The 18,078-nt window shown below is 37.1% G+C and overlaps 3 protein-coding genes across 3 annotated transcripts in view; all 3 read left to right on the top strand.

Annotated features, from left to right (window-relative positions):
* LOC144970515 (ubiquitin-protein ligase E3A-like) overlaps positions 1-921 on the top strand; it is a 34,468-nt gene extending 33,547 nt beyond the window's left edge. Inside the window, exon 13 of the mRNA XM_078910238.1 lies at positions 72-921. Within this exon, the coding sequence (XP_078766364.1) occupies positions 72-192 (121 nt within the window). The 3' untranslated portion in view covers positions 193-921. The remainder of the gene's footprint in view (positions 1-71) is intronic.
* A 14,018-nt stretch (positions 922-14,939) lies between these two features.
* Positions 14,940-16,013, top strand: LOC144971758 (uncharacterized). The gene has a single exon (XM_078912831.1). It carries the CDS (start codon positions 14,940-14,942, stop codon positions 16,011-16,013), a length of 1,074 nt encoding a protein of 357 aa, XP_078768957.1.
* A 192-nt stretch (positions 16,014-16,205) lies between these two features.
* On the top strand, positions 16,206-17,177 carry LOC144971757 (uncharacterized). Its single transcript, XM_078912830.1, has one exon. The coding sequence runs from the start codon at positions 16,206-16,208 to the stop codon at positions 17,175-17,177; it is 972 nt and encodes a 323-aa protein (XP_078768956.1).
* Positions 17,178-18,078: the final 901 nt, after the last annotated feature.

Here is an 18,078-nt window from a genome sequence, read left to right as displayed (position 1 = left end):
AAACGCCTCGAGAGTTTGTTGCCGAGCTAGCAGTTAAAACTTATGAGCTGTGTTCTCTACGTTTGTTTCAGACTACCAACATCTCACACATGTTTCAATGTCCTTCTCCTGCCTGAGTATCCAACTGTGGAGAAAATGAGAGACCGGCTGACCAAGGCCATCAACTATTCCAAGGGTTTTGGCATGCTTTGATGACGCCTCTGTCTGTCAGCCACACGAATTAACCACTTGTGGCCCATCATCTGATTCTGGTTTTATTATGTCTTGGTAACCAGATGCTGACAATTGTATTTTTAAGTTTAAATTATTTATATAAAATTTTATTGATATTCTTATGTGTTTAGTTTATTCAGGAAACATGAATGTATATAAGAGAAAAGGGATGGTAGCTGGGGTTGTAGAGGTAGGGGTATTAGTAATGGTAGTGGTGGTATTGATTGAAGTAGTGATGGTAGTAGTAATGTTAGTGGCAGTAGTAGTGGTTGTAGTAGTAGTTGTTATAGTAGTAGTAGTAGTATTAGCAGTAATGGCAGGGTTAGTGCTGCCGTCTTAAGGAAAAAGGCCATATGTTTACTTGTAATAAGAGGCCACATACGGTCTTTTCCCTTAAGACGGCAGATTGGTAGAGACAATGGTTGTGATAATGACAGTAGTAGAAGTAGTGATAACATGGGTGCACGAGTTCTGGATTTCGGTTTTTTTAAAACAGATTTTACTTTTTTTCCCGGCTTCTAGAAAACCCCATCATAATACTGTTCTGAGCAGGGCTGAGAATCTTCCTCCTAAAGGCGGATTTCCGCCTAAATGGTGGTTTATCTCCGCCCATCACCATCACTATTCCGCCTTTTAAAAAGACTCACCACAACCACTACATCAACATCCCTATCACCACTACTTTTACAACCACCACCTGTACTAAAACAACCATCACATCATCATTCCTATCACCATTACTACTACAACCACCACCACATCATCATCCCTACCACCACCACCACCACCACATCATCATCCCCACCACCACTACTACTACCTACAACCACCACCACATCATCATCCCTACCACCACCACCACTACAGCTACAACCACTACTACTACAACTACCATCACATCATAATCCCTACCACCACTACTACAACAACCACCACCACATCATCATTCCTACTACCAATACAACTACATCCTCCACCACCACATCATTCCAACTATCACTACTACAACCACCCCACATCATCCCTACCACAACTATTACAACCACCACCACACCATCATTCCCAACACTTCTACAGCAACAACCACCATATCATCATCCTTATCACGACTTACTTACTTATCCGAACCAGCGACCACCTGAGCTCTAGCCCTTCAGTCTTGTGCCATGACGTAGAAGTTAGATGTCTTTTGTAGTTGTTCCAGGTGACTATAAAGTGTGTTACTGATGCTTGGATTTGGTGGGAGGAATGTGCATCTCAGGTCTTCAAGAGGTTGACATTCAAGCAAGTGGTGTGTTACTGTTTCATTGGGGTGTTGACATAGGGGGCAGGAAGGGGATGTGTCTTTTGTAATTTTGCTTAAATGGTTGTTGAGCGGTATGTGTTGTGTTCTTAGTTGAAAGATGATGCTTTGCTGGTGTCTTCTGAGCTTATTTAGGCAATCAGTCTTTACAGGAGTGGTCATATGGGAAAACATACATCTACCCGTGGGGCTCATTGCCCAACTGTTCATCCATTCTTCTCTCTTATTTGTTTTGATTATTTGTTTCGCTGTGTCTAAGGATACTGGAATTGATGGTTGTAAAAGTGTTGATCCGAGTCTGGCTAGTCTGTCTGCATTGTCATTTCCTGGTATATTTGAATGTCCCAGTATCCACTGGAGAGATAAGTCTACTCTGTGTGTTGTAAGGAATTCATCTAGTTGAGATCTTAAACTATTGAACGTTGAGGAGAGTTTATCTAAATCGAGAGCTTGGAGAACCGATTTGGAGTCTGTGAAGATGACAGTGTTTTGAAGTTTTGAAGGGTTTAGCTGGAAAACAGAAGAGAGGTGTCGCAGTGAGGCTTCTATTGCAACTGCCTCTGCCTCGTAGTTTGAGCAGGAGCTTCCGCAAGAATTGTGGATTTTATCACAGGTTTTATCTGGGTATTCTACTACAAACCCATACCCAGCATTTTTAGTTCCTTTGTGGGCAGATCCATCTGTGTAAACATGTATCCAGTTGTCTGGGTATTCTTGTATTGTCTTCATTGCTAATGTTTGTATATCTGATTTGTTTTTATTTCTTCCTTATCACGACCCTACTACAACCACCATCACATCATCATCCCTACTGCCATCTTTTCTTACTACTACTACAATATGTTGTAATTACACTTTCAACTTTGAAATTCCTCCAAGTGGTGTCAGAAATTATTGCGAGACACATTTTTGATTGCATCTCAGTAAATTTTAAATGAAATTCAACTTTAGATGTTATCGTCGCATAGATAGGTCTTGAACTCCATTTTTGTGACCAGTCATTCTCACCCTGAACCATCATGGCATCATCACCATCTCTACCACTACGACAGCAACGGTAGGTCACATTTTGAAATAAGTTTGACTTTTTGAATTTGTTAGGAATGGATTTCAGGCTTTCTGGGCCTAACTTACTTTCATCCATGTGATAGTATGGTAGAATATAAATGTTGCTGCTCGAAGTTTAAAGAAATAGATAACAATGTGAAATTGAATGTATGCTTCAATTTAATAAACAATAACATAATGTGGACGTTACAGGTTTCCCCTGTGTCAACAAAACAGGATGAATGAAACTACAGACGAATGAGATAATGTGAGAGTGGCCTTGTTAACAATGACATTATCTCATTCGTCTGTAGAGTTTCATTCATCTTGTTTTGTTGATAAAGGGGAAACCTGTAGTGTCCACATTATTTGTTTTCATTTATTAAATTGAAGCTTACATTCAATTTCACATTGTTATTTAGTATGGTAGAAATACCATAAATGCAAGATAAAATTTCATAACCAATATCACTTTGACATTTTGACCTAAAATTAGATTTATTCTTCGGCATTTTTTTTCACCCGGATATAATTACCAGATTGAGTTGGTGTGCCACATTTTCATTTGAGATTTAAGAAAAACATTTAGGAAAAACAGAAGCCTTCATCAATCTCTCATATCTGCCAACTACTACGAAAATTTAGTAGAAATACGAATTTTTTGGGGTCCTAATTGACGCTTATATAAAGATCTTCAATTCAATAAACTTCTTGAAAACGAAGTTTTGTTGCCAGAGATAGCACACAGGATTTTAAGTCATTAATCTACTGTATTTGAACACAAATTGATCATTTTAAATGTTAGTTATCATGTCTACTGTGCTATAATCCCTGAAAACTACGATTTTTTCCAATTCCAGGTTGGCAGGTCTGATCTCTGTTTTTAGTTTTAACAGTAGCTCACACTTTTGTACTTGTTTGGTTTTAATTTGGCATTATATAAAGCTGTTATATAAAAACAAATTACCTTGGAATGTGGTGACTAAGACCAGCCCCTAAATAAAATGTACATCATTTGATAGATTTTACCCTTCCCCTACGCTGTAATTTTAATTGAGATTTTATATAGCGCAATATCCACTAAACATGCTCAAAGCGCTTTACAGGGGGTCCCTGGCCAACAGCAACATTTCACATTTAGGATGGGACGTGACGGCTGTTTTAGGCGATATCACATTTTTTTCGGACAGAGGCAACGCTGGTACTCAATTTACACCTGAGTAATGTGAGAGAATGTGAGTAAAGAGCCTTCGCCAAGGACTCAACTATGCGGCGAGTATAGGCACGAACCCAGGACCTTCCGATCCGAAAGATAGTGTCATACCACTAGACCACATAGCCGCACCTGAAGGTCTGAGGTTCGATCCCCAGTCGAGGTAGTCTGATTTTTTGGGATGTTTTTTTTTTTTTTTTTTTCTTGTATTTTTTTTCTTTCTTGCTTTGTCTGGCACCTTTCATACTCACTTGTTCAGTTCTTTATCTTACACCAGTGCCTGCTCCTTATTTCTTGATTTAAATGAGGGGAACCTTGATGCTGGTGATCTTATCAAGTAATGGGTTAATAAAAGATGTTAAATTATCAGACCTTTATTTCTGGTTAATCTTTTGAGAGTTGACAATGTATAATTGGTTTGATAGGATATCAAGATATCAACTACTATTTTTCTCGTCATTGTAATCGAGTTATCTGGGTATTGGAGAACGTATGATATTATTCATGTTAGGAGTTGTTGACGTCGTTTTGTGGGTTGGGAATATCTACTCTTGATGTCTGTTTTATCCACCTACTTCTATTTTCTCTTCCTACGTTGCTTTAGGTTCTAGTTCTCAAATAAAAATATTTGGTTTTGTCTTTAACGGTTCTTGGCTTCTTCGCTGAGACAGAGAATACTTTTATTTTAGGTCAGCTAAGTTCTTAATCTATAATCTTTCTATAATTTATTATTCCATTATCTTTCTCTTGAATGGTACTGAAAAATCTCTGGGGCATCTTAAACTCATGAAAAGAACAAGAACAAAAGAATATTGCTGCGTTCAATTTACACTTGTTTGATGTGTTTCTCTACTTGTATTTTTGACAAATGAAGATTTTTGTGGGTCATTCTAGATGTGTTTGTGAGTGAAAGGTAGAGAGGAAGAAAGAGAGAGAGAGAGAGAGCATGTTTGGCATGTAATAATTTCAAGTTGACGACTTCTAGTGTGGTATGTAAAGAGTTCCTATAGCGAACATTTGGATTGTGAAGCAATTGTGTAAATTCATCGTTTTTCAAGTCCATGTCCAGCATACAAAGCTTCTGAATACTTGCCATTGCTTTTTTTCCCAAAAAAGTTTTTTTTATTGTTATAATTATTTGCGATCATTGTGCTTATTGCTCACATTTCTAGTATATTGTTTATAAATGTATATATTTATATATATATATATATATATATATATATATATATATATATATATATATATATATATATATATATATATATATATATATATACAGTGGTGGTTGCTTGACTCTCTCCTTACCACTGGGTGGGTTTCTTTACTTCCTATAGTGGGCAGCGAGGCACTTGCTGTGTCTTCTATCCCCCTATATCTACAGTAGGATTACTTTAAACCGAAATTTTGGGGACCTTCTAAACCATTTCGGTTTAAAGACATTTTGGTTTAAAGCAAGTTCCTGTTTTGCAATGTTCTTCAAGGGTAGTAACTATTTAAGTTTAAGGAATTTGCTCATTTAATCGTATCATAGGTTTCCCGTTAAATGGACTTGTTGAATAAATGCCGTCTTCGTAACCATTAATTTTTTTTTTTTTTTTTTTTTTGGTGTGTTTAAAAAATATTTTTGGGGGTTTTCGTTTTCAATTCAAAATTATTCAAAGAGTTGAGTTCGGGATGCCGTGTATTTTACATATCTCTGTCTTGATCAACTTTTTTTTCATCGACTTCACATAGTATTTTGATTTTACACTCCAACGTGTAAGCACAGTGCTTTCTTTTAGACATCTTTTAGTAAAATGCTAAGCTAAAATAAGATCGAAAGTTCTTGTGCGATAATTGATAATGAATGACGCGCAACTACTCAGAGGTGAAGTGAAATGGATATGAAAAGGCGTGTCAATGCTAAGCTGTCTACTACACACCCCTCTATTGTTGAGAAGCCATTAGGTTCAAAGGCCTAGTTACATAGAACCTCACCCCCCCCCCCCACACACACACACACACACATAAACACATTTAAACAAAGTGGAAATGAAGTGGCATGTCAATGGTAAGTTGTCTACCACCCCCCCCCCCCCTCCCTCCTTATTCTCGTGTTGAAAATTTGTCAGTTCCAAATCATCAACACACGAGCGAGAACATCTCGCTTGCGTGATTTTACACCCCAACTCCCCATCTTTCCTCATTTTTCGCCTGCCAGTCACCCGCTGTCTTCCTTTTCCAGTCTGTGCGATTATGGTGTTGGCCAAACCCAAGTGCAGTGATTGAAGTGTTTGCCTACCCCCCACCCCTCACCCTCATCTTATACTTACGCTCTTTGTTTTAATATCGCCGGGCATTATTATGTGGGGCCACCTTCCCGAATTTTTAAAGAAAAATAGAGAGAGAAAAAGGGAAGGTGCTCTCAAGTTGTTTCGGTTTAAAGAAAGTCCTGCTTAGAAGTATTTCGGTTCATCGTAAGAATTAGTACAAAGATAATGAAGAAACTAGTACAATTTATTAAATTCTTTGCGGTTTAAGGTATTTTTCGGTTTAGCTTCTTTCGGTTTAAAGTAATTTTACTGTATTTTCAAACATGCTTTCTGTCTTTGTCTTGGAATGAGATTACTTGGTTTTGTCCAGGCCCTAGCTGGGAGGGAAACAGTCAAATGTATAGTTAGAGTTTTGGGGTGATATTTTTTGTCTTGTAAATCATCTCTCTGTTATGCTCTGTATTGCTTTGTTCGCATGTTATATATGATTTGTTAACATTTGAGTGTATCCCTCTTAAATTGGACCTGTGCTTGTGTCTGGATGAGACTTTCAAGTGATCTCAAACTAAGTACTTTGATAGTGTGCTCTTGGAATCTACATCTGTTTCCTATTTGAACAAATTCTCCTTTGTCTTACTTTTTCTTGGGTGCTTTAATTTCTTCAACAAAGACTTCTCTTCAAATTGTTGTTATGTGCACAAGTCAGGTTTTACAAAAATTCATCGAATGGTACCAGTTGGTAAGGAGAGGGTTAGATTTCCTGACCTCCCATAGTGGGCACGGAGGTACTTACTGTGTCTTCTATTTCCTATATCCTGACATGGCAGGTTTTTGCAAAAAATAAATCTCAAGTTTTGCAAGCTACAATCAGTGAAATTTGCAAAAAAATTGCGATTAATCTTCCTAAAAACCCTAATTCATGAAAGAGCAAGGTATTTGTTTGTTTTTAAGGGTTTAACAGCGCTTGCAACAAATTTAGGTCATATCAGTGCCAGTAAAAATGAAGAAAATGAGATAGTAAAAAAGAAACTACTCGTGATTAATTATCTTTCACGTTCTACACGAGCTATCAAATTAAAAGTAAAAAAAGTCTTTTTATTTTATTTATTAATTTTTATAATTCGCAAAATCTTGAAAATTTGTAAAAAATTGCAGATTTGCGGGTGCAATGCAAATCAGTGAGATATTGCGATTTTTTGCAGCTGCAAGCGATGCAAAAAAACTGCCATGCCAGTATATGTTTTCCAACATGCTTTCTGTCTTTGTCTTGGGATGAGATTACTTGGTATTATCCTGGCCTTGGACGGATACCCTGGTTGGGAGGGAAACAGTCGAATGTGTAGTTAAGAGTTTTGGAAGATGATATTTTTTTTCCTTGTAATTCATCTCTCTATTATATACTGTATTATTTTTTTCATTTACGTATATAATGATTTGTAAACATTGTGTGTTCCTCTTAGCGGAGACTTGTGCTTGCATGTGAATGAGACTTTTAGATGATCTCAAACCAAGAACACTGATAGAATGCTCTTGGAATCTACACCTGTTCCCTATTTGAACCCTTCCCCTTTGTCTTACTTTTTCTCGCGTGCTTTCAATTGTAATTCTGTAATTTTTTGACTATCCTATTGTTTCCTTTTTACTGGCGCTGATATGACCTAAGTGTGTCGCAATCGCCGTAAAACCCTTCAATACAAAACAATATCCTGTGGTTTTGAGATGGCGAAGCGATGATAAGTACAATATAGCAATTCGATTTATTTTTAAAAAATAATGGTTTTCATGATGTCAAAGCTCATACTTATTAAGATGACAGTTTGTTTTATGATTACAATGCCCAGATAAAATCTTAGCCATTAAATTTTATTTCGTTAAAAATAGTTGGCCAAAAATGTAATTTAAAGCTAGATTGTTTTTTGTTTTTTTGTTTTTTTTTTGCTTGTTTTTTAAAATGATTTAAAAAATATTGCATCTCATTTTTATTTTTTTAATGTTGAAATGTCATTGCTTGAATTTACTGTGATCATGTTTTATCCTCTAAGCTCATTGAATTCTGATTGACAAATGTGAACCTCTGCCTCCAAATCGGTATTATTTTATTAAAATGTTGAGGCAGTTTAGATAGGTACTGAAAACGGCTTTTACAGTTGATAGTGAAAGACTTGGGCTGGGTGGGTTTTGTTTTTTTTTAACCTCCCTTAGTGGACAGGGTGACACTTACTGTGTCTTCTATCCCACTGTTTGTTTTCCAAATAGTTTTCTGTCTTTGTCTTGGAATGAGATTACTTGGTTTTGTCTTGGCCGTGGTCCAAGACCTTGGCTTGGAGGCAAACAGTCAAATGTATGGTTTTGAGTTTTGGGAGAAAATATTTTTTGTCTTGTAAATCATCTCTCTGTTATGCACTATATTATGTTTTGTATATTATATATGATTTGTAAAACATTTGAGTGTATTCCTCTTAGTGGGAACGTGTATTTATGTCTGGATGAGACTTTTAAGTGATCTCAAACTAAGTACACTGATAGTGTGCTCTTGGAATCTACATCTGTTTCCTATTTGAACCAATTCCCGTTTGTCTTACCTTTTCTTGGGTGCTTTAATTGTAATTCTAGAACTGTATACTATCCCATTTTCTTCCTTTCTACTGGCGCTGATATGACCTAAATGTGTTGCAAACGCAGTAAACCCTAAAAACAAAAACAAACATGAAGCCGTTGTAATAATTTTTTTTCCGATAGTTCTACTTAGTGTGCATTGTAATTAAATAATAAGTTGAATAAAGAACGAATTGATCAATTCAAGCCCCCCCCCCCCCCCCCCCCCCCCCCCCCCACACTTGTTTCCGACTCACCTGCTTTATGACAGATCATTTTTACTTTTGAAAATTTGACTGTAGATATATTGAATTTTGTTTGTGAGTAACAAGGAAAGAGGTTGTTTTTTTTTTTGTTTTTTTTTCCCTAATGCCCACTATTGTTTTATGTAAATTATTTGTTTTGAGAATTGTGTCAATCAATTATTTAAATGAATAAAAATATTATATATATGGATTTTGGGTTTTAGTTTTTTGTTAACTATTTTTAACACTAACTAGTAAAAAGCCCGCAATTTCGCGGGGAAAGAACTATTTTCATTCGATACTGTACTCACCATCATTTAATGAGGGCAGATTGGCAAACAACGTTGTCTGTGTAATTTGGTATATCGTCGGTTGATTTTTCTGTGTGGCCCAATAATATGTTTAATAATAATAATATATTCCCTAAACTAACCCCAAGAAAAAATTAAACCTAGTACCTTTAATTAACCCTAATAGGAAAAGCAAACACCCTAGCACTTTAACAAGACTTATGACTAACCCTAATAGGAAAAAAAATCATCCAATCTCGAGCCAACCCTAATAGAAAAAATCATGACAAATTGAATAAATAAACGCCTGACAAAAGATCAAAGGTGAAAATACAAATTTAAAGAATACTGGGGATGTAGGACCTTTCGGAATGTCTCCCCTTTACTTAACTTGTGGAACAAAAACACCCTAGCACCTTTAATAAGACTTATGACTAACCTCTCGAGCTAACCCTAATAGAAAAAAACAACTCTCGGACTGCTTTGCACTACCTTTCAACTTTTAATACTTAACAAATCAAAATGGCGGCCGAAAATCAAAACAATGGTCAAATTAGGAAATTTTAAACTTTCACAAACCTATCAAGGTTCGTTCTAGAGTTTTTAAAATACTTCTATATAATGACAAATTGAATAGGTAAATGCCTGACAAAATATCAACGGTGAAAATACAAATTTAAAGAATACTGGGGATGTAGGAGCTTTCGGAATGTCTCCCCTTTACTTAACTTATGGGAAAACAAACATCCTAGCACCTTTACTAAGACTTATGACTAACCTTAATAGAAAAAGAAATATCCTCCGATCTCGAGCTAACCCTAATAGAAAAAAATGATGACAAATTGAAAAAAACAACTCTCGGACTGCTTTGCACTACCTTTCAATACTTAACAAATCAAAATGGCGGCCGAAAGTCAATTCAATGGTCAAATTAGGAAATTTAAAACTTTCACAAATCTATCAAGGTTTGTTCTAGAGTTTTAAAAATACTTCTATATAATGACAAATTGAATAAATAAATGCCTGACGAAATATCAACGGTAAAAATACAAATTTAAAGAATGCTGGGGATGTAGGAGCTTTCGGAATGTATCCCCTTTACTAACCCTAATAGTAAAAAAAGAATCAAAATGGCGACTGAAATACCTTCATGTGATCAAGTGAATAATATCACTATGAATACCACGATTTGCTGAAAAATGCCAACACCCACACATACATGTATACACCACACACAACACGCACACAAACACACACACGCGCACACACACACAAACATACACGCAATTAGAACATACTTCTCCTACTACATAACAACACTGATCAACTTTCAAACTGACTTTAAATTATAAAAGGAAATCAAGTTATCTGTTTATCTATCTGTAAAAAATACATTTCTAATTTTCAAATCTTTCAGTAGAGTTGTGCGCCGTATCAATTTTTTTATTGACTCAAATAAGCACAATGTTCTCCACAATGCTATATTTTTTAAAGAAAGGATTTAATTTGATAATCTACCCTCTTGCTAATGATCTCACTTCCAGTGTGGTGTCTTTTGACCTCCCATGTTGGGCTGGAGGTCATTGCTGTCTTCTATCCCCTTATACCTGTTTTCGAAGTTGCTTTCTCTCTTTAGCTTGGAGTGAGATTACTTTGTTTGTTCTGGCCTTGGCCGAAGTCATTTGTTGAGAGGGAAACAGTCAAATATGTATAGTTATAGTTTTGGGAGATGATATTTTTTTCCCTTGTAAATCATCTCTCTTGTTATGTACTAATACAATTGTTTTGTTTTGAATGTATAATGGTTTGTAAACATTTGAGGGTGGTCCTCTTGGTGGATCTTGCGCCTGTGGATAAGACTCGTAGGTGATCTCAAAGTAAATTGATAGCGTGCTCTTGGAATCTACATCTGTTCCCAATTTGAACCATTCCTCTGTCTTTTTTCTTTTTTTTTTTCGTGGGGTTTGAATCGTAAATCTTGAATTTTTTACCAGCCCATTTTCTTCCTTTTTACTGGCGCTGTTATGACCTAAATGCATCGCAAGCGCCGTAAACCCCTTTAAAACACATTATCTTGAGGTACCTAAATGAGTCGATAAAATGTATAGAAAAATAAAGGGAGTAAAAATGACTCTTATAAAAGATACAATTCAAAGTAAACGACCTTTGGCCTTCTTCGGGTAAACAAGAAAAGGAAATATGTTATATTTGCATTATGGCTACAACAGTATAGGTAAAAATGTGTGTGGGGGGAGGGGGAGGGCTGGGGGTTGAAAGAGACGGAGAGAGAGAAAAGGTGATGAGGTAATGGGATGGAATGTAAACCGAGATCAAAACTAGATAATAAACAAGGTTGCCAATTTTTCGTATATTTACGGAATTCCGTATGTTATAAACGCTCAGTATATTAGCCTGTGCGGCTATGTGGTCTAGCGGTATGACACTCGCTTTCGGATCGGAAGGTCCTGGGTTCGAGCCTCGCTCGGCGCATAGTTGAGTCCTTGGAAAAGGCTCTTTACTCACATTCTCTCACCGTACTCAGGTGTAAAATGAGTACCTGGCCGTTAACAGCGTTGTCTTTGTCCGAAAAATTGTAATATCGCCTAACAGGCGTCATGTCTCGTCCTACATGTTAAATGTTGCTGTTGACCAGGGACCCCTTGTAAAGCGCATTGAGCACGTTAAGTGGATATTGCGCTATATAAATGCTCAATTTTTTAAAAAATATTTTCCAATCACCTGCTAAACTGAAGAAAAAAAGTAAATATAAATTGTTTTTTTTATTGGAGTTCAGCACTCAGAGAGGGGTTGGTCAATGTGTTTGGGTAAAAGTTCAGTAAACTTTTGCCTCCTGAATTGGCAACCCTTGATAAATAAGGCTCCATACACGCTCAGTTTTGATCGAGGGTCGGTCGCCGATCAGACAAACGGGAGTGAAAACGCAATGTGTGTGGCCACATACCTGGCGGACGAACAGAGGTACGGTCGGTCGCTCGCAAAGCCAGCCTGGCTTATAGGGAGAAGTGTTGTTAAAGACTTCTAGACGGCGATTGTGTTTTTGTTTTTTTTTTACCCCTCCCTCCCCTGTTAAGATTTATTTTTAAAAAAGAAAGAAAGAAGGGAAGGGATGGGGGCAGGGAGAAAGAAACACAGAGAGAGACGGATGATGTTATTCACACCGGCTTAAACTAGACACGTACAAAAATAAGAGCTTTTATATAGCGCAATATCCACTGAAATGTGCTCAAGCGCTTTACAAGGGGTCCCTGGTCAACAGCAACATTTAATTAACTGCTGTTAACGGCCAGGTACTCATTTTACACATGAGTACGGTGAGAGAATTTGAGTAAAGAGCCTTTTCCAAGGACTCAACTATGCGCCGAGCGCGAGGCTCGAACCCAGGACCTTCCGATCCGAAAGCGAGTGTCATACCACGAGACCACATAGCCGCAAGGGGAAGGGTTTTCACCATGTACATACTGGTCAGTGAAAATGTTTATGAAACAGTGCCAGACAAAGCAAGAAAGAAAAAATGTTAATTTAAAAAGAACCATTCCCAAAAAATCAGTCTTGCTACGCTAGGGAATCGAAACTCAGATAGGAGGTCTGAGGTTCGATCCCCTGTCGAGATAGACTGATTTTTTGGGGAAGTTATTTTTTTTCTTGTATTTTTCTTTCTTGCTTTGTCTGGCACACACTTTTTCAAGCCATTACCTTACACCAGTGCCTGCTCCTTAATTTGTCACTTTGAAACTGGTCAGTAAGGATCTAAAATTCATTTTTAAAAAAGGTTTTCATTTTAATATATAATTATAAATATAGATAGATATAAATATACAAATGATAATAAATATATTAATGAATAAATAATCAAATAGATAAATAAATTAATAGTTAAAATAAACAAAAGAACTTTTTTCTAAAAAATAAGAGATGACTCATATATCATTTTTAGAACTAAATATAATGACGGCAAATTTTGTTTGTTTTGTATCTATCATTCCTGAATCCTTTCTTTAAAAAATATAGCATTGTGGAGAACATTGTGCTTATTTGAGTCAATAAAAAAATTGACACGGCGCACAACTCTACTGAAAGATTTGAAAATTAGAAATGTATTTTTTACAGATAGATAAACAGATAACTTGATTTCCTTTTATAATTTAAAGTCAGTTTGAAAGTTCGTTGAGTCAAACAGATATCATAAAATATGTACCAACGACGACACTTGACTCCCAAAATCAACTAATTTTGTCACTGTAAAAAGTTGTCAATGAATTTGCGTCATCTATTTATGACATCAAGTATTATTATTACTTCCGTTGTGTTGTTGATTTAGCGGATTTTAGTCGCCATTTTGATTCTTTTTTTACTATTAGGGTTAGCTCGAGAGGTTAGTCATAAGTGTTATTAAAGGTGCTAGGGTGTTTGTTTTTCCATAAGCTCCTACATCCCCAGTATTCTTTAAATTTGTATTTTCACTGTTGATATTTTGTCAGGCATTTATTTATTCAGTTAGTCATTATATAGAAGAATTTTTAAAACTCTAGAACAAACCTGCAGTCCGAGAGTTGTTTTTTTCTATTAGGGTTAGCTCGAGAGGTTAGTCATAAGTGTTATTAAAGGTGCTAGGGTGTTTGTTTTTCCATAAGTTAAGTAAAGGGGAGACATTCCGAAAGCTCCTACATCCCCAGTATTCTTTAAATTTGTATTTTCACTGTTGATATTTTGTCAGGCATTTATTTATTCAGTTAGTCATTATATAGAAGTATTTTAAAAACTCTAGAACAAACCTTGATAGATTTGTGAAAGATTAACATTTCCTTATTTGACCATTGTTTTGATTTTCGGCCGCCATTGTGATTTGTTAAGTATTGAAAGGTAGTGCAAAGCAGTCCGAGAGTTGTTTTTTTTTCTATTAGGGTTAGCTCGAGAGGTTAGTCATAAGTGTTATTAAAGGTGCTAGGGTGTTTGTTTTTCCATAAGTTAAGTAAAGGGGAGACATTCCGAAAGCTCCTACATCCCCAGTATTCTTTAAATTTGTATTTTCACCTTTGATCTTTTGTCAGGCGTTTATTTATTCAATTTGTCATCATTTTTTCTATTAGGGTTAGCTCGAGATCGGAGGATTTTTTTATATAAGGGTTAGTCATAAGTCTTATTAAAGTGCTAGGGTGTTTGTTTTTCCTATTGGGGTTAATTAAAGGTACTAGGTTGAATTTTTTCTTTGGGTTAGTTGAGGGAATATATTATTAAAGTTGTTTCCCTTTGTAGGGGCTTTCGGAAGGCCTCCCAAGTAAAGCGTAGTAAAGACTTGGGACGTATTGATATAGATATCTACTGACTGATAAACCAAAATCATGCCGAATAAAGCATGGCAGCGACGACAAGCACGTCAATTAAAATTTGCATTCAGAACTAGATCTACTAATCTAATACGACTACTACTTCCGCTACTTCTACTACTAATACTAATAATACAGAAACTGCTCCTCAACAAAATGTAGCTCAAACAGTGGAAATTACATCAGCTGCAGATCAAGAACAGGATACAACTACAATACCTCTTATCTCACCACACAACACAGGACGCATGAACAAAGTTTGTCGTTTTTGTTCAGCAAAACTATGGCACGGTGAATCAACCTCGCTATGCTGTGCCAACGGGGAAGTATCACTGGCACCTTTACAACCCCTTCCGGATAAAAAAAGAGTCTTTACACGGGTAACGACACAAATTCTAAGCATTTTCGAGAACACATCCGTGCTTACAATTCTATGTTTGCATTCGCCTCCTTGGGTGTACACGAAGATTTCTTGCCTCCTGGGATATACGGTTTCCGAGTTAGTGGTACCGTCTACCATAGAATAGGTCATATTCAACCCAACAGTGATAATGATAGACCAAAATTTGCCCAACTTTACATTTATGACACTGAACACGAAATTCAAAATAGGCTTTTTTGGAATAGAAGTCTTAATACTGATATTTTGACAACTATATCTACCATCATGGCTACTGTTAGTCCCTTTGTTGAATTATATAAGCATGCCGCTGCAGCTATTGAAGATGCTGGAGATCAAGGGAAGGATATTAGAATGGTGCTGCGAGCAGATTCATCAAAAGATCCCCGTAGATATACTTTACCGACTGCTTCAGAAGTTGCCGTTTTACTCCCAAATAACCCTATCAACTGTAGTAACCGGAGGGATATTGTATTATACCGCAAATCAGATGACCATCCAAACCAACATTCAATTATGCGTATCAGTGGAACACATCCTCACGTTGATCCGTTGCATTATGTGCTCTTCTTTCCAAAAGGAGAAGAAGGTTTGGTGCCCAACATTAAATTCAACAGAAAGCGAACCGGTCAGGTCAGTCCATCATTATTTTATGCTTATCGACTTATGGAGAGAGATAGTTTTAATGTAATCTTGCACGGAGGTCGTCTCCTGCAACAATATTGTGTTGATCAGTATGCTAAAGTTGAAGGGCAACGCCTGCAATACATTCGATTTAATCAACAGTCATTACGAGCAGAATTGTATCAAGGACTGGTGGATGCAGTGTATCGAGGTGACGCACATGGAGCTACAGTAGGGACCAAAATTGTTTTACCATCTTCATTCACAGGGGGTCCAAGAACCATGCTCCAATTATACCAAGATGCAATGTCAATTGTTCGCAGATATGGTAAACCAGACTTATTCCTTACTGTGACCTGTAATACATGTTGGCCAGAGAAAACAAATGAACTGCATTCACGACAAACAGCTGCAGACCGACCAGATTTAGTCGCAAAGGTCTTTAAAATGAAATTAGGAGCATTGATGGAAGAGATAATTTAAAAAGAACTTTTTGGCAAAGTCTTAGCATATGTGAAGGTCATTGAATTTCAAAAGAGAGGCCTACCACATTCTCACATCCTGATTATCCTTGATCGCAGTGCCAAACCCATAACTACTCAAGATATTGATAGGTTGGTGTGTGCAGAAATTCCACAAAACAAAACATTACAGAATTTAGTTTCAAAACACATGATGCATGGTCCCTGTGGCCTGGCCAATCCCAACAGTCCATGCATGAAAGATGGCAAGTGTTCCAAGAGATTTCCAAAATCATTCAGTGAGACGACACATACAAATGACTCCACTTATCCCCTGTATCAGAGACGTAATGATGGAAAATCAATCTTCAAAAGAGGAATTGCCCTTGACAATAGATGGGTTGTCCCATATAACCCGTATCTCCTCAGCAGATATATGGCACATATCAATCTTGAGGTGTGCAACAGCATAAAAGCGGTGAAATACATGTATAAGTATGTGTACAAAGGACATGATAGAGTCATGGTAGAATTCCAAGGGGAACAAGATGATGAAATTAGGAGATTTGTTGATGCACGTTATGTTTCAGCAAGTGAATCTTGCTGGAGATTATTCCAATTTGACATGCAAGACCGATACCCGGCAGTCCAACGTTTAGCTTTGCACTTGGAAAACCAACAGTCTGTAACTTACAGAGAAGGGCATGCGGAAAAAACTGTAAGGAGACTGAAAGACACCACACTAACAGCATGGTTTAAGGAGAATGCAATAAACCGTGAGGCTAATACTCTACTGTATACTGATATGCCGGAACATTACACGTGGGATAGTAGAACGTGCATTTGGAAGAAGAGACAGAGAAACCGCCTGGCAATCGGTAGAATGTACAGCGCCCATCCAGCAGAAGGGGAGCGCTTCTTTCTTAGATTATTGCTGCAGCATGTAAGGGGAGCAAAATCATTTGAAGACCTAAAGAGATCAGAAGTAGGAACATTACACCATACTTTTCGACAGGCCGCGTCTGCTATGGGTTTATTGGAGGACGATGATGAGTGGATAAACTGCATGGCAGAATCAGCATTTGTTGCCCCAGCAAGTCAACTCCGACAGCTTTTTGTCACGATTTTGATCTTTGCAACCCCACAGATCCTTTTTCCTTATGGAATACTTTTCAAGACCAGCTAGCTGAAGATTATTCTCATGTTGAAAGTATGACTGCTGAAGCTTGCGTTAGTAAGACACTTGAAGACGTTAACAGGCTTCTTATGATTCACAATAGATCATTAAAAGATTATCAACTGCCTGAGCCTACAGAATCATACGCAACTGCCTGTCAAGTATGGGATCCAAATGAGCAACGACAAATTGCTCACAGTCGAAAAATGAAGATGAATCATGACCAACAGTTAGCATTTACTGCCATTTTGGAAGCAATTGACGTACCTGAACAAGACCGGGTGAATAATGTCTTCTTCATCGATGGCCCTGGTGGAACTGGCAAAACCTATGTATATAACACGCTGCCTGCAGAAATCAGAGGTCGAGGACTTTCAGCTACACCTGTTGCATCATCTGGAATTGCTGCAGAATTATTGCACGGTGGTAGAACAGCACATTCAACGTTCAAAATTCCAATTCCAATAACGGATAACAGCACCTGTAGCATCAGTCGCCAATCAGACACAGCTAAGTTACTAAAGAGTAGTTCTCTCATAATTTGGGATGAAGCACCTATGATGGACAGGCGTGTGTTTGAATGTGTGAGCAGGACATTTTGTGACATAACAGGCAGTTCAAAACCTTTTGGGGGCAAAGTGGTTGTACTTGGAGGGGATTTTCGGCAAATTCTACCTGTTGTTAACAAAGGAAGTGAAGCCGATATATTAAGTGTCACACTTAACAAGTCAATTATTTGGAATTTTGTTACCATTTTTCACATGAACAAGAACATGAGGGTTACTGATGACAATAACTGTTTTGCAAATTGGCTTCTCCGCATCGGAAATGGTACAGAGCCGGTTTTCAGCGAAATAGGAAAGTATTCTGTTAAATTACCTACAGCGCTATGCCTTCCTGAAAATGACCC

Source organism: Berghia stephanieae, chromosome 4, assembly GCF_034508935.2.
Source record: "Berghia stephanieae isolate SIO BIC M18660-M18661 chromosome 4, UCSD_Bste_1.3, whole genome shotgun sequence".
In the NCBI taxonomy this organism is placed as follows: domain Eukaryota; kingdom Metazoa; phylum Mollusca; class Gastropoda; order Nudibranchia; family Aeolidiidae; genus Berghia; species Berghia stephanieae.
The sequence above is the reverse complement of the archived record's forward strand: the minus strand, read 5'-3'. Positions and strand labels throughout refer to the sequence as shown.